Source organism: Jaculus jaculus, chromosome 5 (genome assembly GCF_020740685.1).
Source record: "Jaculus jaculus isolate mJacJac1 chromosome 5, mJacJac1.mat.Y.cur, whole genome shotgun sequence".
NCBI lineage: Eukaryota > Metazoa > Chordata > Mammalia > Rodentia > Dipodidae > Jaculus > Jaculus jaculus.
In genome coordinates this window covers 74020312-74045478 of record NC_059106.1, presented here as the reverse complement: position 1 = coordinate 74045478, position 25167 = coordinate 74020312, and the positions used below count along the sequence as shown (strand labels likewise).

The 25167-nt window shown below is 42.4% G+C and overlaps 1 protein-coding gene across 1 annotated transcript in view; it reads left to right on the top strand.

The window, feature by feature from the left end:
* The window catches only part of Trit1 (tRNA isopentenyltransferase 1), a 55725-nt gene extending 31904 nt beyond the window's left edge, over window positions 1-23821 (top strand). Inside the window, exons 2-11 of the mRNA XM_045149134.1 lie at window positions 4143-4283; window positions 10340-10438; window positions 11114-11259; window positions 14671-14813; window positions 16715-16826; window positions 17364-17476; window positions 17706-17783; window positions 20495-20604; window positions 20916-21033; window positions 22649-23821. Coding sequence (XP_045005069.1) covers window positions 4143-4283; window positions 10340-10438; window positions 11114-11259; window positions 14671-14813; window positions 16715-16826; window positions 17364-17476; window positions 17706-17783; window positions 20495-20604; window positions 20916-21033; window positions 22649-22818 — 1230 coding nt within the window. The 3' untranslated portion in view covers window positions 22819-23821. The remainder of the gene's footprint in view (window positions 1-4142; window positions 4284-10339; window positions 10439-11113; window positions 11260-14670; window positions 14814-16714; window positions 16827-17363; window positions 17477-17705; window positions 17784-20494; window positions 20605-20915; window positions 21034-22648) is intronic.
* The last annotated feature ends 1346 nt before the right edge of the window (window positions 23822-25167 follow it).

The following is a 25167-nucleotide window of genomic DNA, read 5'->3' as shown; positions in this document are numbered from 1 at the left end:
CTTCTTTCCTTTTGAAGGAGGAAGTTTCAAGGTAGGATTGCACTCTAGCCCAGGATGATTTGGAATTTACTCTGTAGTCCCAGGTGGGCCTTGAACTCACAGCAACCTCTTACCTCTGTCTCCTGAGTCCTAGAATTAAAGCTGTATGCCACCACAGTGGGCTCCCATTTTAAATTTCTAAGCAAAAGTATCAAAGGTTCTAGTTTCTCTATATACTCATTGGCATTTGTTTTTCCATTTTTTTTTCTTTTTTTTTTTTTTTGAGGTAGGGTCTCACTCTAGCCCAGGCTAACCTGGAACTCACTATGTAGTCTCAGGCTGGCCTTGAACTCATGGTGATCCTTCTACCTCTGCCTCCCAAGTGCTAGCATTAAAGGCATGAGCCACCACACTCAGCTTTATTTTTTATTTTTATTTATTAATTTGAGAGAGAGAAAGAGATTGGGAATTAATGGGCATGTCACAGCCTCTGGCTACCACAAACGAACTCCAGAAGCATGCACTACCTTGTGCATCTCGTTTACATGGGTTCTGGGGAACTGAACCTGGGTCCTTAAGCTTTCCAGAGAATGCTGCACCAAGGCCTCCAACTCCAGATTCCTGTGCCACTGTGCATCTGGCTTTACATGGGTACTGGGGGATTGAGTCCAGGTCATTAGGCTTTGTAGGCAGTTAGCTAATTGCTGAGCCATCTCTCTCCAGGTACTCTCTCTCTCTTGCTCTTATAAATAAATAAAATTAAAAACATACTTTTAGTTAATTTATTTTTATATGAGACAGAGAGAGAATAGTTGTGCCAGGGCCTCTAGCCACTGTAAATGAACTCCAGATGCATGCGCCACTTTGTTCATCTATCTTATGTGGGGCCTGGAGGATCGAACCTGGGATCATTAGTGTTCATAGGCAACTGTCTTAACTGCTAAGCCATCACTCCAGCCCAGTAAATAAAAAATATATATTTTGTATTTTGATTTTCAAGTAAGGCCTCACTCTAGCCCAGGCTGACCTGGAATTTACTGTGTAGTCTCAGGGTGGCCTGGAACTCATGGTGATCCTCCTACCTCTGCTTCCCAAGTGCTGGGATTAAAGGCATGCGCCACCACGCCTGGCTTATCCTTTTTTCTTTCTTTCTTTCTTTCTTTCTTTCTTTCTTTCTTTCTTTCTTTCTTTCTTTCTTTCTTTCTTTCTTTCTTTCTTTCTTTTAAATAGACATATCAGGCCACTCTGGCCACTGCAAACAAACTCCAAATGCATGGGTCACCTTTTGCATCTGGTTTATTTGTGTACTGGGGAATCAGACCTGGGTCATTAGGTTTTGCAGGCAATCACCTTAATCACTAAAGCCATTTTTCCAGCCCCAAAATCCCTTTTTACTATAACATTCTTAACAACATTCAGAAATATTAGCAAAATTGACTTGCTCCTATGTAAGCTCTTCAACAGGGATCATTTAGAATTCTGAGCTATAGCAGAACAATTATTAAGTTATTGCCTCCTTTTGTTTTCCTTCCCTACTCCCCTGGCATTGAAGGCAGATGCCACAAAGCCTGGCCCGCTCTCCCTCCCTCCTTCCCTCCCTCCCTCCTTCCTTCCTTCTTTCCCTCCTCCCTCCCTCCCTCCCTCCCTTCCTTCCTTCCTTCCTTCCTTCCCTCTTTTACTCCCTTTCCTCTTTCTTAAAAAAAAATTGAGGGCTGGAGAAATGGTTTAGAGGTTAAGTGCTTGCCTGTGAAGCCTAAGGACCCAGGTTCGAGGCTTGATTCCCCAGCACCCACATTAACCAGATGCACAAGGGGTTGCACGCATCTGGAGTTCATTTGCAATAGCTGGAAGCCCTGGTGTTCCCATTCTCTCTCTCTGTATCACTTTTGCTGTCTCTCTCTGTCACTCTCAAATAAATAAATTAAAATGAAATAAAATTTTAAAAAATGTCATTTCTAAAAAATATTTGAGTAAGTATGGGTGTACCAGGAACTCTTGCCAACTGTAGAACTTCAGATGCATGTGTCACTCTGTGTATCTGATTTTATGAGGGTACTAGGGAATCAAACCCAGGCCAGTAGGCTTTATAAGCAAGTGCCTTTAACCAGTAAGCATCTCCCCTGCTCTTTCTTTCTTTCTTTCAGTGCTGGTGATTAAGTGCAGGCCTTAAACAGGAGAGTGCCCTACTACTGAGCTGCATTTCCAGTCCCCTGCCTGAGTTTACTTAATGTGTACAGTGGAAGACACTAGTGGATAATATATACCCCACAGCATTCTATAGCAGCAAGGAATTTTCTTGCTCAAGGTAGACAGACTAGGACACCCTGTGACTTTGGAGTCCATCAGTATTCAAATGCAAGAATACAGCTCTACTGTGAGGCACAGAGTAAAGGAGATAAAAAGGCAGCGCTGGTACTTTCCTTGTAGGGCTATATGTTATTTCTTTGGTGCACCATTTTACTATTTTAGCAGTTCTGCTGGTTTGAAGATAGCTTGTCTCCTCCCACTGCATAAGTAACCTCAGTAGCTAAGAGTACAGAAGCTCGGTGTTACAGTGACTGATATAATTTTTCCCAGGGTGTGAGGGCAGTAGTGGCAACAAGTGACATTAATGCAGGTGGTAATGTCAAGGTCCTCCCATAGTACTTACAGAGTGCCAGGCAGAACCAAAGTGCATTTTAACTCACTGAGTCCTCACACCAGGCCTGTGAGGTGGTAGGTATTATTATCTCCATTTTACCTATGAGGGATTGAAGTGGGAAGAGAGGTGACTGCCTGGATACTTCAGGAACAAAAACTCATAAGTGGCAGAGCTGGGTATTTATGTTAGGCAGCATGGTGCTAGAGTTCTCCTCCTAACCTTAATGCTGTCCTTTCCTTACTTGACACCCATATAAGTAAAGAGAAATGTGAGATAACAAATGCCTTTAACATCTTTGTGGGCTCTATGGAACTTATTATTTGTTCATTTAGTGTTCCATGTAGAATCGGTGATTACAAGGAGAACATTTAATCCCAAACATTCATTCCTATTTTCAAACCAGTATTTTCAGATCTGTTCTCCATTTGAGACCTTGCATTTAGACAAAGTACACTTGAACTTTTTACTTCGGTTGGCAGATCAAGAGCTTACAGGCAGGATATTACCTTTGAATATTTAGACTGTATGTGCTGAGTCCTGAAGCAGTACTTTGCATAGATCAGTGTTTCTACAAGAGTATAGCAGTATTAGGATTTCTGACTTCAAAGCGAGTGTACATGTTTTATATGTGTCTTTGTAGATGGAGGCTACTTCTTCATAAAATGTAACCAATCTCGTATGATTCTAAAACCTTTTTCTTTTTCTCAAGATAGGGTCTCACTCTAGCCCACATTGACCTGGAATTAGTCTCAGGGTGGCCTCAAACTCACAGTGATCCACCTCCCTCTGCCTCCCAAGTGCTGAGATTAAAGGCATGCACCATCATGCCTGGCCTTAAAACCTTCTTTAGAGTACTTTAAATCTAAATGTGTGTGTGTGTGTGTGTGTGTGTGTGTGTGTGTTTGTATGTATATGTATGTATGTGTATATATATATATGCATTTTGAAGTAGATTTGTGAGCAATGCAAAATTTTATCTTTCTGGAGACTTGTCATACTTAAATAAGTAAATGCTTATGTTCAGACCTAGAGAATCTCGCCACCGCCCCGCCACCCCCCACGGTAGGGTCTCACTCTGGCCCAGGATGACCTGGAATTAACTATAGTCTCAGGGTGGCCTCAAACTCATGGTGATCCTCCTACCTCTGTCTCCAGAGTGTTGGGATTAAAGGCATGTGCTGTCACACCTGGTGAGAATCTCCTTTTAATCTTGCAGAATTAGTTCCCACTTGGGCACGGATTTACAAGCCTTTTTTTTTTTTTTCCTTTTTGTTTTTTCTCGAGGTAGGGTCTCACTCTGTCCCAGGCTGGCCTCAAACTCACCTGCCTCTTATCTTAAGTCTGAGCTACTAGCCACAATTGGGTGAGCTAGCCAGTGCTCTATTTTCTTATGTTTTCTGTGGCTTAACTAAGGCTCTGGTGTGTTTTCAGGCACAGGGGGAACCAATCATTCTTACCTGTCATGTGTGCATTTATTTTATGGAGACAGACTACTTTCTCATGCTAATTTTCTTTCCCCTAGGTCTATGAAGGGCTAGACATCATCACCAATAAGGTTTCTGCCCAAGAGCAGAAGATTTGCCAGCACCATATGATCAGCTTTGTGGATCCACTTGTGACCAGTTACACCGTGGTGGACTTCAGGAACAAAGCAACTGCAGTGATATCCTTAAGAAAAGACATATTTATAAGCTGTAGATTTATAAATGTGATGAGATTACTAGTAAAATTTCAAAGGGATTTAAGGTAGAGAAGGATTGGAAAGAATATTTTGGGGCTGGGCATGATGGCACATACCTTTAATCCCAGCACTTGGGAGGCAGAGGTGGGAGGATTGCCGTGAGTTTGAGGCCACCCTGAGATGACATAGTGAATTCCAGGTCAGCCTGAGCTAGAGCAAGACCCTACCTCAGAAAAAAAAAAAAAAAAAAAAGAATAGACCTGGATAAAACTAAGAAAAATTTGAGAAGAGAAGCTAAGTGATGGGACTGGAGAGATGGTTTAGCAGTTAAGGCACTTGCCTGCAAAGCCTAAGTACCCAGGTTTGATTCCCCATATTCCACATAAGCTTGATGCACAAGGTGGCTCATGCATCTGGAGTTTGTTTGCAGTGGCTTGAGGTCCTGGCATGCTCATTCTATTTTTCTCTGCTCTCTCTAATAAATAAATGGCAATAAAAATATTTTTTTAAAAAAGATAAGTGGGTTGGAGAGATGACTTAGTGGTTAAGGTGTTTGCCTACAAAGCCAAAGGACCCAGGTTTAATTCCCTAGGATCCACATAAGCCAGATGTACAAAGGGGAACATGCATCTGGAATTCGTTTGCAGTGGTTGGAGGCCCTGGCACACCCATTCTCTCTCTCCCCCTCTCTGTCTCTTTCTCTTTCTCTCTCAAATAAATAAATAAAAATAAAGTTTAAAAAAATAAGCAAAAAAAGAAAAGCTAGGCAAGGGGATGCATTTCTGTAATTTTAGCACTTGAAAAGCTTATACAAGAAGATTGTGCAGTCAAGGCCTGCCTGGGAAACTTGGAGAGACTATCGCAAAAACCAAACCTAACCAAAACTAACAAGCAGAAAACCAAGACAATAACAAAAGAGATAAACATATGAGGGACTCCTCCTCTATTTAAAAACTTTAAATTGCCTTTAATATCTGAACTGGAACTTCCAGTATGAAAACTTATTGTTAGGGGGCTGAGAAGTTCAGTGGTTAAAGGTCCTTACTTGTAAGCTTGCTGGCCTGAGCTCACTTCCCCATTACCATATAAAGCCAGACAAAGTGGCACATTTGTTTGTGATCCCAGTATACCTATGGCATTGAGAAGAGGAGCCAGAACTCTGAAGCTCATGGGCCAACTTGCTGGCACACACACAGCAGAAAAAAATGAAGGCCTCGTGTCAAGCAAGGTGGAAGAAAAGCATTCTTCTCAGACCTTCACATACATAGTAATAGGCATGTCCACACACATTAAAAAATTATGGCCTGGAGAGATGGCTTAGCAGTTAAATGCTTGCCTATGAAGCCTACGGACCCTGGTTGAAGGCTCCATTCCCCAGGACCCATTAAGCCAAGATGCACAAGGTGGTGCATGCATCTGTAGTTCACTCTCAAATAAATAAATAAAAATAAACAAAAAAATTATTGAGGGCTGGGCATGGTGGCACATGCCTTTAATACTAGAACATGAGGGGCAAAGGTAGAAGGATCATGTGAGTTTGAGGCCACCCTGAGACTACATAATTAATTCCAGGTCAGCCTGGGCTAGAATGAAACCCTACCTTGAAAAACAAAATTATTGAGGGCTGGAGAAACAGGTTAGAGGTTAAGGTGCTTGCCTGTGAAGCCTAAAGACCTAGGTTCAATTCCCCAGCACCTACATAAGCACATGCATCTGGAGTTTGTTTGCAGTGGCTGGAGGCCCTGGCACTGCAATTCTCTCTCTCTCTGTCTTCCTCTTTCTCTCTCAAATAAATAAATAAATAAAATTTAAAAATTATTGAGTCTGGCGGTGGTGGCGCACGGCATCTCCTCAGCCTGAGTGAAGCAAATTTTATACATTTTTCTGTAAGTGGGAATTTGACTGTTTATATATTTTTGCTATTAAGTACAATACTCTTTTTTAAAAAAATTTTTTTAATTTTTAAATTTTTATTAACATTTTCCATGATTATAAAAAAATATCCCATGGTAATTCCCTCCCTCCCTCCCCCACACTTTCCCCTTAGTAATTCCATTCTCCATCATATTACCTCCCCATCTCAATCATTGTACAATACTCTTATGAATAAAATCTACCACACACCTCCAAGTGTGGTAAGAGTTTCTTTGGGGCAGAGTACTAGGGAATCGAACTCAGACTGTCAGGCTTTGTAAGCAAGTGACTTTAACCACTAAGCCATCTCTCCAGCCCCAAATATTTTTATCTATTTATGAGCAGAGATAGCGAAAGGGGGGGACAGAAAAAGAGAGAATAGGAGTGCCAGGGCTTCTTGCTACTGGAAACAAATTCCAGATACCTGCGCCACTTTGTGCATTTGGCTTCATGTGGGTACTGGGGAACTGAACCCAGGCCATCAGGCTTTGCAAGCAAACACCTTTAACCACTGAGCCATTGCCCCAGTCCTCATCTGAAATTTCTGTCATATGCAGTGTGTCTGATACAGGACTTATCCCCCCCCCTTCGCCGCCCCATGTAGGGTGTGTCTCTAGTTCAGGCTGACCTGGAACTCACTCTGTAGTCTCAGGCTGGCCTTAAAACTCACAGCAATGCTTTTACCTCTGCTTTCCAAGTGCTGGAATTAAAGGCATGTGTTACCATGTCTGGCTGTACTTTATTTTTTTTCCAAAACAATTTTGCAGGAACAGTTATTAAGTACTTACTTAATTCTCTACTGTTGTTTTGTGTTGTTTTCCGAGGTAGCTGAGGCTGACCTGGAATGCACTATGTAGTCTCAGGGTGGCCTTGAACTCAGAGCACTCCTACCACTGTCTCTCAAGTGCTGGGATTAAAGGCGTTTGCCACCATTCTCAGCTAATGTTCTTAATATATGAAGAGTTCTTATGAATATGAAAAATATTTAAAGGGCATAACCAATAATTCACAAAGGAGGAAGCAGAAGTGATGATAAACATGAAAAAAAGTTTGCTGTTCTTGCTAATCGTTGGCATGCAAATCAAAATCATGAGTTAATATATTTTCCCTATCAAATGGACAGATTAAAATGCAGATAATAATTCTACCTCGACCTAGTTTACAAGGCTGTGGTATCTGATGAGGTAAAGGTAAAGCCCTTTGCAAATTATCACACACCACAAAATGTACATTCTTGCTTTAAGACAGTAAGGTTATTTAGAAAGAACTGCTACAAAATGGAGAGCTAATGAAGAGTTCCAAAGGCCAGAAACAGCTGGGGAAAGCTCCATCCGGTCACTTCTAGGCCAGAAAGTTTGGAATTTTGGCAAGAGCCTAAAATCAGAATGTCAGGCTGAAGTTCTGTCTCCCCAGCAATTGGGAGGCTGAGGTAGAAAGTCTGTGAGTTCTAGGCCATCTTGGGCTACATAGTACCCTCTCTGACTCAAAAAACATACAAATATCCTGGCTGCCATTTAATTTGTTTTGAGACAGGATCTCACTATATTGCACAGGATGGTCTCAGCTCCTGGGCTCCAGGGAACCTCCTGCTTGACCTCCAAAGTAGGGAGGGGACTCCTGAGAGCTAGCTTGCTTATATTTTGTTGTTTTGTTTTGTTTGGCTTTTTTGATTTTGTGATGCTAGAGGATTTAACCTGGGCTTTGTGCATACAAAGCAAGCACTGTACTGTTGAGTTACTGCCCCCACCAGTCTTCTTGATTTGACTAGATAGATACTGAGGCTCAGAGAACAATATTGTCCAAGATCACAGTAGCTCTGTGACTTGAGTGAATAAATGAGACCCTTTCCCATCCAGTACATGTAATTACATCTTCCTCCCTCGTTCTGTTCTCTCCCCCTCTGGTATCTTGTCATTTTTTTGTTGTTTTGTTTTGTTTTCTTCCTCTCTTTCTTGCTTTTCCCTTTGCTAATTATATAAAGTTTTATTTTACTCTGTACTTACGTGTTCTCTATACTTAAAAGAGAGGGTAGGGAATTTGTCTTTGGGTTTTCGTTTGTTTGGTTGGTTTGGTTTTTTTGAGACAGGACCTCACTGTTTAGCCAAGGCTAGCCTGGAATTTACTTTGTAGCCCAGGCTGGCCTTGAAGTCATGGCAGTACTCCTGCCTCAGCCATCCAAGTGCTGGGATTACAGGTGTGAGCCACCATACCCATCTTGTCTTTTGTGTTTACCTCATTTAAAAAATATTTTTATTTATGTACTTAAAATATTTTATTTTTAATATATTTTAAAATAATTTTATTTATTTATTTGTAAGCAGAGAGATAGAAGAGAGACAGAGAAAATGGGTGGGCCAGGGCCTTCAGTCACTGCAAACTCCAGATATATGTGCTACTTGGTGCATATACTACTGAGCCATCTCTCTCGTCTCCCCCGCTCCACCCCCCAGGCTAACCCAGGCTGATCTGTAATTCACTCTGTAGTGTCAGGGTGGCCTTGACTTCAGCAATCCTCCTACCTCTGCCTCCCGAATGCTAAGATTAAAGGTGTATACCACCTTGCTCAGCTCTAGCTCTTTAAAAAATATTATTTATTTCAGAGAGAGAGAGAGGGAGAGGGAGGGAGTGAGAGAGAGAGAATGGGCACAGCAGAGCCTCCAGCCCCTGCAAACGATCTTGAGATGCATGCACCACCTTGTGCATCTGGCTAATGTGAGTCCTGGGGAATCAAGCCTTGGTCCTTTGGCTTTGCAGGTAAGTGCCTTAACTGCTAAGCCATCTTTCCAGCCCCAGTTTATCTTTTATTTTGATATCATCATCTTTTCCTCCTGTTATGAAGGTCTTGTGTAGGTAGGTAGTGTTAGGCACTGTGAGGTCATAGATATCCAGGCCCTATTGGGTCTGGATGACAGCATTATAAGCAGTCTTACCCTTCCTTTGTCTCTTATGTTCTTTATGCCCCCTCTTCCACAATGCACCTTGAGCCTTGGAGGGTGTGATAGAGATATGTCAGTACTGAACACTCCACTGTCACTTCTCAGCACTATAGTGACTTGAGTCACTCCAGTAGTCACTGTCATCTGAAAATAGAAGCTTCTCTAACCAAAGGTGAGAGTAGCATTAATTATTAATATATTAGTAAACATTTTTAAAAGTGCTTAGAGGGCATTTAGCCAGACAGCAGCAGATGTTACTCCTCTAGGGATCATGACCTCCCCAGCCACAGGCTTTTGACTAGGTTTTCATTACCAGGCATGTATTCCCTCCCATGGAGCAGTCTGCCAGTCCAATTAGAGAGTGGTTTGTTTTTCCCATAACAGACATACCACTGTTACACCAGTTGGCACATTTGTCCTGGCTGGCTGATCTTAGGGCTTGCAGGATCCACTGCTATTTAACACCCTTGATGACTTCTGTCTCCCAAAGGGCTGCCTGAAGTGTAGCTTTTTCCAGCTTTCTATCAACTGGTCCATAGAAAGGAGGTTTCCAGCTCAGCTCCAGCTTCATTTCTTAGTGACCTGCAGCCCAAACATGTGAAGTCTTTAGCAGTAGGGTCTTACCATCTACCATCAAGTTCTGGTCTGCTGCTGCTTTTTTTTTTTTTGGAGGTAGGGTCTCATTCTAGTCCAGGCTGACCTGCAATTCACTGTAGTCTCAGGGTGGCCTCTAACTCAAGCGATCCTTTTACCTCTGCCTCCTGAGTGCTGGGATTAAAGGCGCAGGCCACTGTACCTGGCTGCTTTCTTTCAATAGTCTCATACAGCCCAGGCTAGCCTCAAACTTACTATGTAGGCAAGGCTGGACTTGAACTATTCTGCCTCTACCTCCTAAGTGCTGGGACTACAACTATGTGCCTCCTTTTTATGATTTCTTGCTAGTACTCTCCTTGCCAAGTGACTCAGGATTTTTTTTTTAAGACTTTATTTTTTGTTTGTTTATTAGAGACGGGCGGGGGGTGGGGAGAATAGGTGCACCAGGGCCTCTGGCCATTGCAAACGAACTTCAGATGCATGTGTCAGCATGTGCACCTGGCTTACATGGGACCTGGGTCCTTGGGCTTTGTAGGCATGCACCTTAACCGCTAAGCCATTTCTCTAGCCCGTAATGTCTTTCTTAATGTTCACATTGAAGATATATTTGCTCGAGACAAAATACCTATTGTTGTGGGAGGAACCAATTATTACATTGAGTCCTTGCTCTGGAAAGTCCTTGTCAGCACCAAGGTATGTCTCTTCACCTGGAAAAATGTGTTCCTCTTTTTTTTATGCCAACTGATTTTAGTGGAAAGAAGGTTGACTATTTCCTACACTCATCAGCTATAATTTTCCTTCTTGATATTCTGCAGCAAATGTCACCTCTGTATGTGAAGTGTACCCCTGGCTAGCCTGAGGGCAGGGGTTGTGTGTGGGAAAAATGCTTCTGTGTGGATTAATTAGCATCTGTGTGAGTTAACAGTAGTTAGTCTGATTCAGCATTTCCTGGCTGTCAACACAGTATATAATGCCAGAGGAGTCCAACACTGACCTTTCCTATGGAGAAATTGTTGCATGGGGCAAGACTTTGCAAATAGTAATGTGCTGGCAATTCTGGTCTGTTTGCTCATCCTTGCTGGGGAAACAGCATTCCTGGATATGTTAAATTAGATCTGGTAGCCCTGGGACCTGTTTGTAGTCAAGACAAACATGCAGGATAACCAAGTACTTTCCTACACAGTAAGCCCTCCTTCGTCTTGCTTGCTGTGTGACCTCATAGTACTTACCATCAGTGCTGGTTCATCTTTCTCTCATTTGTGGCAAGAGCTTCTGATTTGTGTCTAATCTATATTCCTAATACCTAGCCAAGTGCCTGGTCTATACACAATCTCAGTGTTTATTGAATTTACTGTCTTTGTTTAATAGCCCCAAGAGCTGGCCACTGAGAAGGTGGTTGACCGGAAAGCAGAGCTTGAAAAGGAGGATGGCCACATACTCTACAAACGCCTAAGCCAGGTGGACCCAGAAATGGCCTCCAAGCTGCACCCACATGACAAACGCAAAGTGGCCAGGTAAGGAAGCTTGGGCCCATTGCCCCTGAGTTCCTGTAGAGTTGGGAGGTAGTGAGGTGTTCAGTTTACCTGGTTGATGAGAGGTCTGGTAACAGTGGAGATGGAGGTTGCTTTAGCTCAGTGGGTTGGGTGGCCCTGCCTCAGTCCAACTCCCTTAATAAACAGTTGCACCCTACTTTGTTGTTACATTTTAAATGCATAGTACAATATCGTTTTCCCCTCGGGCCTATGTAATCTTGCTTCATTTTCTATTTGATCTTTGCTTGTATAACAGTTTTCATATAAATTTTTTCTGGCATACAGTCTGTTTACATTGTGATTTGGGTTTCATAATTGATTGTGTAATGCTGGGTCTTGCCCCAGCAGCTTTCCCAGTGGGCGGTGGATTTTATAAAGTGTCTCATAGATCAGCTCATCTCTGAGTATGGAGACTTTCTCATAGGGAAGAGAGGTGGGGAAGGAACTCGTAAGGTGGCTTTGGAATTGCATCCTCATGTTAGCTTTATTTTTTAAAAAAATTTTTATTATTTATTTATTCATTTGAGAGTGAGAGAGAGAGAGAGAACAGGCACACTAGGGCCTCCAGCCACTGCAAATGAACTCCAGATGTGTGTGCCCCCTTGTGCATCTGGCTAATGTGGGTCCTGGGGAATCTACCCTCGAACCTGGGTCCTTAGCCTTCACAGGCAAGCACTTAACTGCTAAGCCATCTCTCTAGCCCTTAGCTTTATTATTTTTTTTCTTCAGTGATGGGAGTGATTATCCTATCTGGCATAGCAGACCATCTTAATGAGGAACTTACTAAATGAGAGCCATATGTATGAAATTTTATAGTAACATTGGTGTTGATGGGGTTATGAAATATCTCATTCACAATTTTTCAAGAGTAAGTAGAGTCTCACTGTAGCCCAGGCTGACCTGGAATTTACTCTGTAGTCTTAGGGTCTCAGGCTAGCCTCAAACTCACAGTGATTCTTCTACTTCTGCCTCCTGAGTGCCAGGATCAAAAGTATGCACTGCCATGCCTGGCTTCTTTTCATTTATTTTTAAACTTTTTATTGACAAATTCCAAAAATACAGACAAAATACTGTGATCATAATCCCTTCCTATTATGCTCCCTAACCCTCTCCCAAATCTCCCTCTAAAGACTGAATCCCTTCTTCCAATGAAGACTAGTATTTCTTGGCTGGGCATGGTGGTACATGCCTTTAATCTGAGACTACAGAGTGAATTCCGGGTCAGCCTGAGCTAAGAAAGATCCTACCTTGAAAAGCAAAAAAAAAAAGGCTAGTATTTCTTAATACTTTTTCATTGCTATATCCCCCTCCAAGAGCCTTTTTAGAATTGATTTCAGGTCTTTGGAGGACTGCATTTTATTCTAAGGCTTTGTTGTTGTTCTTATCATTGGAGGCATTATTACCCTTGGTGAGAATATTCTTCTACTTAGTGAACTTTATGCTTGCTAGTTCTCACACTTTTTATTTTGACACAGGGTCTCATATAGCCCAGGCTAGCCTTGAGTTACCTGTGTGATCCTTTTGCCTCTGCCTCTGAAGTGCTGGGATTACAGGTGTTTGTTGTTGTTTTTATACCATCTCTACACATTATATATATATATATATGTATGGATGTGTGTGTGTGTGTGTGTGTGTGTGTGTGTGTATACACACACACACACACACACATCCATACATACATATTTTGTTTACTTGTTTTTTGAGGTAGTGTCTCATTCTAACCCAGGCCTAACCTGAGTGCTAGGATTAAAGGTGTGCGTCACCATACTCAGACACACACACACACACACGCACACACACTTTTTATTTGAGAGAGAGAAATAGGCAGATAGAGAGAGAGGGAGAGAGAATGAGCATGCCAGGGCCTCCAACTGCTGCAAATAAACTGCAGTTGCATGCACCACTTTGTGCATCTGGCTTACATGGGTCCTGGGGAATTGAACCAGGGTCCTTTGGCTTTGCAGGCAAGCATCTTAACCAGTAAGCCCCATGCATTTTATTTTATTCACACATTATATTTTAATTAAAATCCTTCAATTATTTTAAAAAACACATCAGGACCATTGTAGTAAACATTCATTTTTATATTATTTTGCAACATAAATTAAGAGCTTGGTTTTTATTTTTCTCTTCTGTAACTAGTCTTTATTTCTCAACATCTCTCCTTATTTTGCTGCTTCTAGACTAGACCTGAGCTTGTGCCTTGCTAAGAGTGACTAGATTCTAAGCAAGAGCTCTAGAGTCTCTCCTTAGAGAAGATTGGGGGATTTTTACTATTCTTTTGGGTTGTCCATATTCTAGTCTGAAGATAAGAAAGATACTGTTAAATTTTTTTTCCCTCAGAGCTGCTCTTTGAGTGACCGTGGATAATGAAAGACAAGGGGTCTCACTCTGGTGTTAGAGTTTCAGGAAATGGAAGTGGGTCAGGAAGGGACCTATCACTTTCAAGCTGATAGGTTGCAATGGCCCAGAGCAGGAAAGTATAGCTGTGGGGGTTCAGTTACCTGTGCTGCCTATCGGAGGCAACACAGAAGTGGAGGTGGATTAAGAATGAGTATGTAAGTGCTGGAGAGATGGCTTAGCGGTTAAAAGCAGGAGAATATAGCTGTGGGGGTTCAGTTACCCATGGTTGCATACTATCAGAGGCAACACAGAAGTGGAGGTGGATTAAGAATGAGCATGTGAGTTCTTTCTCCAGTAACCTTTGTGCCAAGAGAGTACTGGATTAGTCAGGAGCATTCTTGATTAATTTTAGATGTATTGAAAAGGAAAGTTGATGAGCTGGATGGACTGCATACTTGGTGCTGTGGGAAAGGTACTCTACGAGACCAGACTTGTCAGCGTGTACAGAGTGTCCCAAACAAGCTTTTACTACTCACTTGAAAGTGAATGAGTCTCTGTGTTTGTATAGAAGAAACATGTTATTTCTGTACCTGTTTAACTGATTTTAGAATGAATAGCATTATAAAGAATAGCATTATTTTTCACCCAGAACTTTTAAAAAAAGTTTTACTTTTAGTTATTTATTTGAGAGAGAGAAAGAGGCAGATAGAGAATGGGCATGCCAGGGCCTCTAGCCACTGCAAATGAGCTCCAGACACATGTGCCACTATGAGTTACGTGGGTCCTGGGGAATCTAACCTGGGTCCTTAGGCTGGCAGGCAAGTGCCTCAACTGCTAAGCCTTCTTTCTCCAGCCCTTCAACCAGAATTTTCATTAGGACTCTTTCTGAGTAACTGTAGGATTGGTGTAATTCTGTTCCTTCTTAGTTTGCATAACTTATGCTATAAAATGAGGCTTCCTGTAATATGCAGCCTTTCCTCCTTGGGAGTGAATATTTCCTAAAGGTTCTTATCATAGCCCTCCCCACACTTTTTTTTTAAAACAATTTAGGAGCTTACAAGTGTTTGAAGAAACAGGAATCTCACACAGTGAATTTCTTCATCGTCAACATTCAGAGGAAGGTGGTGGTCCCCTTGGAGGCCCACTGAAGTTCCCTAACCCTTGCATTCTTTGGCTTCATGCTGACCAGACAGGTAAAACCCCTTCGATGATCTAGAGTCCATTTGAGGTTACTATGTAGAAAATGCTTAGAATCACAGGTGTGGCTCATGAGCTGTGGTATTAGTTGCGAAGTTCATTATGGTATTGTTATTCCTTGACTTAGGCACAGTGCTATTTCCAGCCTAGGAATCTATCTGGAAATGGACAGAGGATAGTGTTGTTATTAAGATATCACAGTTAGGATGGGATGTATGGAATAGAAAAATGATTGCTATTCAAAATTCAAGGTTAAAGAGAAGGAAAGTTTCCTATGGAAGTGTGTCTGGTCTCATGTTTGACTATAGGCTGGACCACTGATTAGGCCCAGAAGTGGGTGTGAGAGTTAGCTAGACAGCTTGGTGGTGCTCACTGTTGAATGTGTCCCATGGTAACTTACTCATCTAGCAAACACTGAACATTCAATGAAGTCCACATACTCTGTACAGTAGTTGGGTTTTAGAGATGAATGAAGAGAGTGCCTGCTCTCAAGGACCTCCCAGTCTAATGTGGTGAAAGACAAGGAGAATGTTAGAGTGACCACTGCTGGGGTCGAAATGTGTTCAGAACAAGATGGAACAGAACTCGGTAATGCAAAGAATGAAGATGACTGGTAGTATTTAATTCTTAACACTGGAAATGTTAGCATAGAGAACTTGATTTGGAGAAAATAGCAGATATTCTATGCTATTTAAACTGTATTCCAAATGTAAGATGTCACTTTAGTTAGCAAGAGGTGATTGTACTGTCATTTAAAAAGTATCAAGAATTTCTGGGTGTGGTGGTACACACTTTTAATCCCAGCACTTGGGAGGCAGAGGTAGGAGGATCACCGTGAATTTGAAGCCACCCTTAGACTAATTCCAGGTCAGCCTGGGCTGTATCAAGAGGTTTGGAGAGATATATTAGTGGTTAAGGCACTTGCCTGCGAAGCCTAAGGACCCAAGTTTGATTCTGCAGGTCCCACATAAGCCAAATGCACAAGATGGTGCATGTGTCTGGAGTTCACTTGCTATGGCTAGAGGCCCTGGCGCACCTATTTCTCTCTCTAATAAATAAATAAAAAAATAAAAAGTATCAAGAGAGTAGACTTTTTTTTTGTTTGAGGTACCTAGCAGTTAGTTTTTTGTTTTTTTTTTTTTTAAACATTGCTTTAAAGATGTTGCTTAGGACTTAGGTTTTAGAACACTTTATTCAACAGCCTGTTCTCTCTCCATTGCAGCAAATGGAGAGAATATGATCATGGGCCACCTATTATTGCCTATGTAGCCTTGCTATTTATTTAGTAGCTCATGTTCTTTACCTCAGCCTCCAAAAAAAGGCATTATTACATTTTGTGAAACCCCAAGATGGGATCTTACAAAACCTGTAGGAGAGTTTATCATCTGTCATAAATATTAATATGTACATGTTGTTCGGGTTAATATACAGAACTAAAAACAGGGTTGAGGCTTACTAAAAGGTTTGTAAAGATACTTTATTAGTATAGGACATTTCTGTTTTTAAAAAGCAGAAGTATTGATAGTTATGAGCAAATTAAAGGTTTCCTTTTAGTACACAAGTTGTTACTTTTCAAGGTGTCAAAAAACAAACCTGGTCAATTTTCAAAAAAAAAAAAAGTATTTATTTGTTTTCAAGCAGAGAGAGAGGAGTAGAGAAAGGAGGGAATGGGCACACCAGGTCCACTGCAAATGAACTCCAGACACATGTGCCACCTTTTGCATCTGGCTTTATGTGGGTACTAGGGAATCAAACCCAGACCGTCAGGTTTTGCAAGTAAGTGCATTAACTGCTGAGCCATCTCCTCAGTCCCAAATTCTCTTTTTTGAGGCAGTCACCATGTAAGTGCCTAGGCACGTGCAACATGCTGCTAGTTCATGGGCTAATTTGATTCAAGTTCTAGATGAACGTTTGGATAGGAGAGTCGATGACATGCTTGCTGCGGGGCTCTTGGAAGAACTAAGAGATTTTCATAGACGCTATAATCAGAAGATTGTTTCAGAAAACAGGTGAGGATTTGGCTATTTTCCTGACTTCCTCTCTGCTCCCCACCCACAGTGGAAAGACTATAGACAACACTGACTTTGGAGCCACTTGTCTGTTAGTCTTTGTCCTTGGCATTGACAAGACTCTTGGAAGGAGGTTCCCTATACTTGGTACAGTTGCAGTTTTCTAATCTTTCAGATATTTCCAGGAGTTGCTTTTCAGTGAAGTAACCTAAGAGCTGCTGGGGAGGGAAGGGGACAATTTCAGTCAGTAACTGCTCAGTTGCCACTGGGTGTGGTGGCACACCCCTTTGATCCTAGCACTCAGGAGGCAGAGGTAGGAGGATCACTGTGAGTTTGAGGCCACCCTGAGACTACATAGTGAATTCCAGGATAGCCTGGACTAGAGTGAAACCCTACCCTCCAAAAAACAAAATAAATAAAACATAAAGACCCCAGTTGTCTCACCTATGAAATGAAATGGCTCAATGAGATAATGTCCGAGGACCCTGCTTGCTTTCAGAGGCACTGGCTCTTCTGCTGATGCTCTCCTGTTCCCAGCCAGGACTATCAACATGGTATCTTCCAGTCAATTGGCTTCAAGGAATTTCATGAGTACCTGATCACTGAGGGAAAATGTACGCCAGAGACTAGTACCCAGCTTCTAAAGAAAGGTGTGAAATCTTCCATCTCACCTATTGTTGGATGTTCCTGGGGACAAGTACTATGCTGGTATGGTCTGAGATAGAGCTAAGGCTAGAAGAGTCCCCAATGACCTTCAGCTGTGGATTGAAGTAGCCATCTGCTAGATTTAACACTGTGCTGTGATTTTTCTTCTTTTAGGCTGGGAGGGTTGTCTCTTGGCCAGGAAAGATGCTCCTATATCTCTACCATTTCTTTCAGGTGTTGAGGCTCTGAAACAAGTGACTAAGAGATACGCCCGGAAGCAAAATCGATGGGTTAAGAACCGTTTTCTGAGCAGTAAGTCTCACGTTTCTCCTTACCCCCTGGGTCCTTTTTGAGGGAGATAGATTTTGATGTCTTCTGGTCATCCAGAAAATGAACTTGAGTTTTTGGACCTGTTCTAAGAGATCCGACCTGGCCTGGGGGAGATATGTCACACAGATCATTCATCATCCAGGGGTGTTTTCTTGCGGCATCTCAGAAATGAACATTTCTTGTCTTATTCCTTGAACAGATGATACTGGCTGCAAGCAGGTAAGAACTACGTAGCAAGGTCCTGCAGAGTTAGAATTCAGGGCTGATTCTAGCTGTAGTTTTGTACCTGAAGACCATTTAGTATCTGTAGGGAACTTTTTTAGTTTAAATGGCTCTTGAGTCTGATAATCAGTTAAAAAGGACAGAACTTTCCCTACTTCCTTAAATCTCTTTTGAGGTCACACACCTATACTTTAATTACTTCAACTGAAACCTCAGTTGGAAGAGGAAGGAAATTTTACTTATTTATTTACTTATTTATGACAGAGAGAGGAGGAGAGAGTGAGTGAGTGAGAATGCGTGTTCCTAGGCTTCTACCTACTGCAAATGAACTCCAGATGCTTGTGCCACCATGTGCATCTGGCTTATGTGGCACCTGGAGAAGCAAACCTGGGTCCTTTTGCTTTGTAGGCAAGTGTCTTAACTGCTAAGCTATCTCTCCAACCCAGAAAGAAATTCTTGCCAGTTGACCCTGTATTGTATCATTGTCAATAAACTTGGTGCTATACATATATTATTGAGGCTTCAAGGTATGGGGGCTTATTCTTTTTCAGATAAGAAATTGAAGGTCTAGAGAAGTTAAATAACTTGTCCCCGGTGCCCTAACTTATAGGCAGTAGAGACTGAATACAGGTTTGTATTGTATTGACCTTAGACCAACAGTAGTGTGCTTATGAAATAAAAGGAAATTGATTTAAACATAAGTGGAAATCTAGTTTTATGTCGTGGACACCTTTAAAATATACTTCTGAATCATCCCCTATTGATCTTTTGCCAGTAGAGTTCTGTTCTCAGTTACAGGAAAAGCCAGCTAAAGCCTCTGTCCTTGCCCTGTGATACCTCGGAACATGGGCACCTTCATGGTGGTATTGACTCTGTTTGCTTCCTTCTATTTATCCTTTGTCTTATGTCTTGATAGCAGGATACTTCAGTCTTAGCTGAAGTTCATGTTCAGAAGTACAGGTTTCAAGTGCAATATCAACTTCCCAGGTTGACAGTACGTCTGAAACAAAAGGCTTTTTTGTAATAATTTGGAACTCCTCTGGTAAAGCCATAATACCTCCCCCATCTCTGAGGCAGGAAGGGTTGATGGCACAGTGTGTCATATGCTTGTTCCTCATTCGTGTGTGTGCTGGCACAGCCCTGGTGCCAGAGTGAAAGGCACAGCTGCCCTGTAAGTCAGGAGCCACATTTGATTGGCCAGGGCTGGTCTGCTGGGATATGGTTCTGGCAAAGAGCCAGAGGGACTTCCCCACCCCAGCTTGGCCTTGGACCCAAGCCAGAAATAGCAGCTGGGAGCCGAGAACTTGTTGAAAGGTGCTTAGACAGGGCACAGAAGCCCAACAAAGGACTTAGAGGAGAAAGGAAAATGTAGAGTGGCTTGAAAACAGGTGCGGAGCTTAACCAATGCCAGGTGTGCTGTGGGTGCTGCCTGCACCGTCCGAGTCTCACCTTTCCATGTGGTGGCAGGTGCAGCCTAGTCCAGTTTATGAAGACCCTCATTTGTGGTTGGCCCAATCAAAAGGCCAGCACCTGCCAGTTGTTGGCATCCCTACGTCTTTGATATGTGTCCATGGGATGATACTCTTTAACTTTAGGCAGCTGACTTAACTTAGCTGTGGAAGACCATTTAGTATGTCTTTAGACTGCAGAAGCTACTGGAGTCTCAGGTTTTGGTACATGGTTGGCTCAGATGAATGAATGCCTATTCTTGCAACCACCTGTCTCATGTCTTTTCAGGAGTGTTTACCAGCATTGTTGACTTCTTTAGATCTGGCCAGGCATGGTGGTGCACATCTGTAGGCAGGAAGAACACAAGTTCAGACCAACTTCAACTATATAATGAGTTCAAGGCTAGCTTGGGCCATATGAGTTCTTGTCTCAAACAAAACGCACAAATAAACAACACCTCACCACCAAGTGAAAACAACCAGCAAAAAAAGAAGGGGTTAGGCCAGGGCAGCGACATGGCTAGTCCTCAGCTTTGGCAGCTCATCGGCTCAGGCCCATGCTATGTGGGTGTTAGTAAGGAGTTTCATGAGTGCCTTGTTCTAAAGGGGTAGATGTAAATCTAAGGCTTGTAAGCACTCCTGTACAAAGCTGTGAACTGCTTCCACAGAACACAAGATGACATGCAACTTACAACAGCCAAGCTGTGATGTGTGCTGTCTTTAAGTTAGAGCCCTCACAGTGCTCACTCCCTTTTGGTGTCCCAACTGATCTGGAAGATTATACATCAGAGTCTCTGGTTACATGGCCAGGCCTACTGGCCACAGATGAGTCAAGCTTCTAGGTCTTTGGGATTATGGTTCATACCTAGAGTACAATGAACAGCATGGGCAAAAGGTTTCTTACCCTTTTGGCCCTGTGTGTTTCCTTTGAGGGTTTTAGAGTCCAGGGAGCAGAATAGATGGGATCTTGGAGGCCAACCCCTCACACCTTTTTTTTTTTTTTTTTTTTTTTGTCATCATTAGGACCTGGGCCCAATGTTCCCCCGGTATATGGCTTAGAGGTGTCTGATGTCTCGAAGTGGGAGGAGTCTGTTCTTGAACCTGCTCTTGATATAGTGCAGAGTTTCATCCAGGTGATTATTAATCATGGTAGGGTCTATTATCTGCCTTTCAGAGCGTTTTTCTTTGCTGACACTTCTGTTGCTATTTTGGGGAGCCATAGCTTCTTTTGCATGGAATAAAGCAGAAGGTTGGTTGCTTTTAGACTCTGGAGGCTGTGTTTTTACTTTCACATTTAGAAAGGTTGTTGCTAAAACCTGTTCATAGCCCACCTGCTCCCTGTGGTATGAAAAGAGAATCTTGGGAAAATCTTACTACTCTTAATATCTGATAATTCTATTCAAATCTCTTTGCGTTGAATGCCCCTTCTGTTTTGTTCTCTTAGGGCCACCAGCCTGCAGCCACTCCAATAAGGATGCCATCCAATGAAACAGAGAACAAAAGAAGCTACCATATGTGTGACCTCTGTGATCGAATCATCATTGGGGACCGGGAATGGGCAGGTAAAGTATAGGAAACTGCGGGGGTATCCTTGAGAAGTCTGTAATGTGGAGTCACACTTGCTGAAACTCAGGGTCTTTAGCTGGTTGGGTGCTGGAGTGTGCTTATTTGTGAGGCAAAGGTGCTAACCACTGCATGCTGAGTGTGCTTGTTTGTAACAAGACAGCCAGAGTCCTCCAAGAGCGTGTGCTCACATTCCTTGGAGGTTTTCTCAAATTGGTTAGCCATCTCCATATCCTAAAATGCAAAAGAAGACCCCAAGTCTTCAAGCTCTAGTTGGAATAGGTATTTTGTACCCGGATGTGTATGTGTAAAGAGTGGTGTGGGCGGGGGGGGGGGCTGCTTTTAGCTTTCCAGAACATTTTTGACTTCTTGATCCTCAAGAGAAGAGTTTCTTGGTCTTTCCTATTTAGGATTCAGTGGAAGTCTGATGAGATTTTAAGGACACAAAGGCCAGTCATTCCAAGACTGAGAAACAGAAGCCTAGGTAGAAGGGTACAGGGAGTGCATTCTTCAAAAGCCAGCAGACCTTTTTAGTGCTTCTCAAGGAGATGTGTTGAATTGGAGATAATGGTTCAAACTGTGATGGAAGATGGCAAATGGAGCCATGAGAGCTACCCTGTAACATGGGTATGAACAGCCACCACCCTGAGACTCTTTGTCTCTGCTTTAGAGCCTAACTGTGCCCTGTGACGGTTGCCTTGCATTGTCCTATGGGATTTCAGTAGTCAGCCAGTCAGCCCGGAATGCTTTATCCCCAAGCCTCACATTTAGAAACACTCATAAGGCTCCTTCCCTGTAGGAACCATGGGGCTTGTAGTTTACCCAGTGATGCAAGTCCTTTTGCACTGAGTACTGCTTGCTTGGATTCTCAGAGAAGTAGATTTTTCTCCCCATATCACCCAGTAGAATGTTTAGGTCTATTAACTGGTAACTAGCAAAATGAACCCCGTTGTCAGAGACTGGGGACGGCTGTGATTGCCCAACCAGCAGAAGAAGCCTTGATTGTTGTTGGTTTATAATGATGAAAGGGGAAGAGAAAGAGAGTGTCTGATTGTTTTATAAAGGAAACTTGGTAGTTTGATTTGTCAAATGTCCTTCAGGGAGAGCCTTAGAGAAGCAACATTTGTGAGCCTTTGTGAGCTTGGCTGTGTAAGCCTTCTATGGTGCCATCTGTCAGGTCCTTGCTCCCATCCCCTGCTGCCATGGAGAGCCAGTGCAGAGCCCAGTTTGCTGTAGGCTGTAGCTGGAGAACAAAGCTGACTTATTTTCCCAAGTAAATTTTCTTTAACTTCTAACCTTTTCCTTACTTATGCTAGTTCTAAATCCATAAAAATGATGCTTTTAGTATGTGTGAAAGAATTTAGCCTAGTCTTCCCCACTAGGTGTTCCCAGATGAGATTTCTTTGAAAAAGAACAGAGTAGTAAAAATGAGCCTGTGTATGTTAGTCAGAAGGTGAGAACTGCCTTAGGGCTGAGGAGAGCAATTGGCTATACTCATAGATAGTCTTTTCTATTGTTATTAAAGATTGTATGTTAAATTTAATTGTTTTAGGATTAATTTTCGAGACTCTTGATGATTTTTTTTTTTTTTACTGGTTGGTTTTGTCTTCTCAGCGCATATAAAATCGAAGTCGCACTTGCACCGACTGAAGAAGAGAAAACGACTAGACTCAGAAGCTGCCAGCACCTTCGAGAGTCAGAGCAATTCCCCAGACTGTGTTGTGGAGCTTAAAGAGAAGGAAGCCCCAGGGCAGCAGGGGCAGGAGCTGAAGTCCAGCATTTAATAGCCATGCCCAGTAGCCTTTGCACAGGAGGTGGGGATCAGGTTCAGGAGGGAGAGTGGGTCTGTCTCCTACACCTGGCTGACGAGTGCTGAGCAGAAAGCCCTTCCATCTTCATTCTGTGGTGTGGTCTGAAGGTCTCGTGTTCTTTGCAGTGGAAACAGCAGGCCTTTCAGCTCCTTGTGTGGCTGTTGTCTGATACAAGTCTGCTCATGATGTAGTCAGGGTGGGAATTTTTTCTTTGAACCTTAAAGGTTCTATTTTAGAAAGAAGCACAGATCACACATTTTATACTTGGGGATCTTTTTAGTGGTGAATACCAGGATTCAGTGCAACCCTTAAAAGAAGGTTTTTGTCCCAGACACTGGCTAAAAATATCTAATTTCCAGATGCTTTTGTAGATGACTGGAGTATTATGAGCCACAGTCAGGAGTTGTGGACTTGTGAGGAGAGCAGAAAAGGAGCAGCCTCAGTGAGATGATTAAATGAGCCTGGCCAGTTCTTTGATTTCCACAAAAGGAAAAGGAATCAGGCTGAGGTGGTTGTGACCTAAGTCTTAGACTAAAGACAACCCAAATCTGGAACTGCTCTTCTGTGATAACTGCTGTCTTTCTAGTGAGGTAAAAATGTATATTTTTGCATTTGGGAGGCAGGGGTAGGAGGATCACTTGAGAGTTCGAGGCCACTCTGAGACTGTACATAGTAAATTCCAGGTCAACCTGGCCTAGAGCGAGACTCTACCTTTAACAACCAAAAGAAAAAAGTATATTTTTTTTGAAAAGTTAAATAAATAAAAAGCTTGCAAGAGTCTCCTTGATCCTTTAAAAGATATAAATGTATATATCTACATATATACAGAATGCTATTATTGACTTAACAGCTTTTATCAGCCTTGACATTCTTTTTTTTAAAAAAAATATTTTATTTGTAAGCAGAGAAAGAAAAAGAGAATAGGTATGCCAGGGCCTCTGTCCTCTGCAAACAAACTACAGGTGTATATGCCACTTTGTGCATCCAGCTTTACATAGGTGCTGGGGAATTGAACCCCAGGTCTGTAGACTTTGCAGACAACTACCTTAACCACTGAGAAATCTCCCCAGCCCTAATATTTTTATTTATTTGAGACTGAAAGAGGCAGTGAGAAAGAGTGAATGTAGGTATGCCAGGGCCTCTTGTCTCTACAAACAAACTCCAGATGCATGTGCCACTTTGTGTATCTGGTACTGGGGAATTGAACTGGGGCTGTTAGGCTTTGCAAGCAAGGATCTTTAACCACTGAACAATCTCTCCAGCCCTGGATTTGACATTCTTCATAGACATAGCAGATGTGTAGTGAGTACTTATTTATATTCCTGGAAGACTTTCCAGAGAGGGTCTTTCATTGGAGACTTGTCATTTCCATTTGAAGCCCTCTTTCTGAAGTAATTTGAGATACTTTAATAAATACTGCCAGCAGTAATAAGTATTTATTTTTATATAACACAAAATGAAATGTTTTAGCTGTTTAATTCAGTAGCATTATTATGTGCTTCCACTGTGTTGTGCAGTCGTCACCACTGTTTTCAAGACTTTTTATCATTCTAGGCAGGAATTCTGTATTCATTAAACAATAACTTCCCAGATATATTTGTTCCAAGTCTGTTATGTGAGAAGCCCTGGAGTAGACTGATGGCAACCCAAAGATAGTATATGGTTCTTGTTTTTAGGGACCTTAGAAATATCATGTATAGATCCGGGAGTGGTGGTGCGTGGCTTTAATCCCAGCACTCGGGAGGCAGAGGTAGGAGGATCACATGAGTTTGAGGCCACTCTGAGACTACTTAGTGAATTCCAGGTCAGCCTGGGCTAGGCTGAGACCCTACCTCGAAAAACAAACAAAAAAGAAATATCATGTGTATATATGAACAACCAGCCTAAATAATACTACTGTCATAGAAGCCATGGGCTTTCAATTTAGAAGGAGGAATCATGGAAAAAGGAGCATTTCTGCTGGACCTTAAAATATTACTTGGGCCAGGTGTGGTGACGCACGCCTTTAACCCCAGCACTTGGGAGGCAGAAGTAGGATTGTTATGAGTTCGAGGCCACCCTGACACTACATAGTGAGTTCCAGGTCAGCCTGGGCTAGAGTGAAACTCTATCTTGAAAAACAAAATAAAAAGAAGAAAGAAAAAGAAAAGTAATGTCTGGAGGTTAGATGTGACGGCACAAACTAGAATGCCAGCACTGCAGCAGAAGGATCATGAGCTCAGGGCCAGACTCGGCTACATAATGAGACAAGAGACACAAAAAGGAACTCTTGGTAAAATGTGTTACTACCTGTACACAGGAGACTATATAGAAGAGATTGCA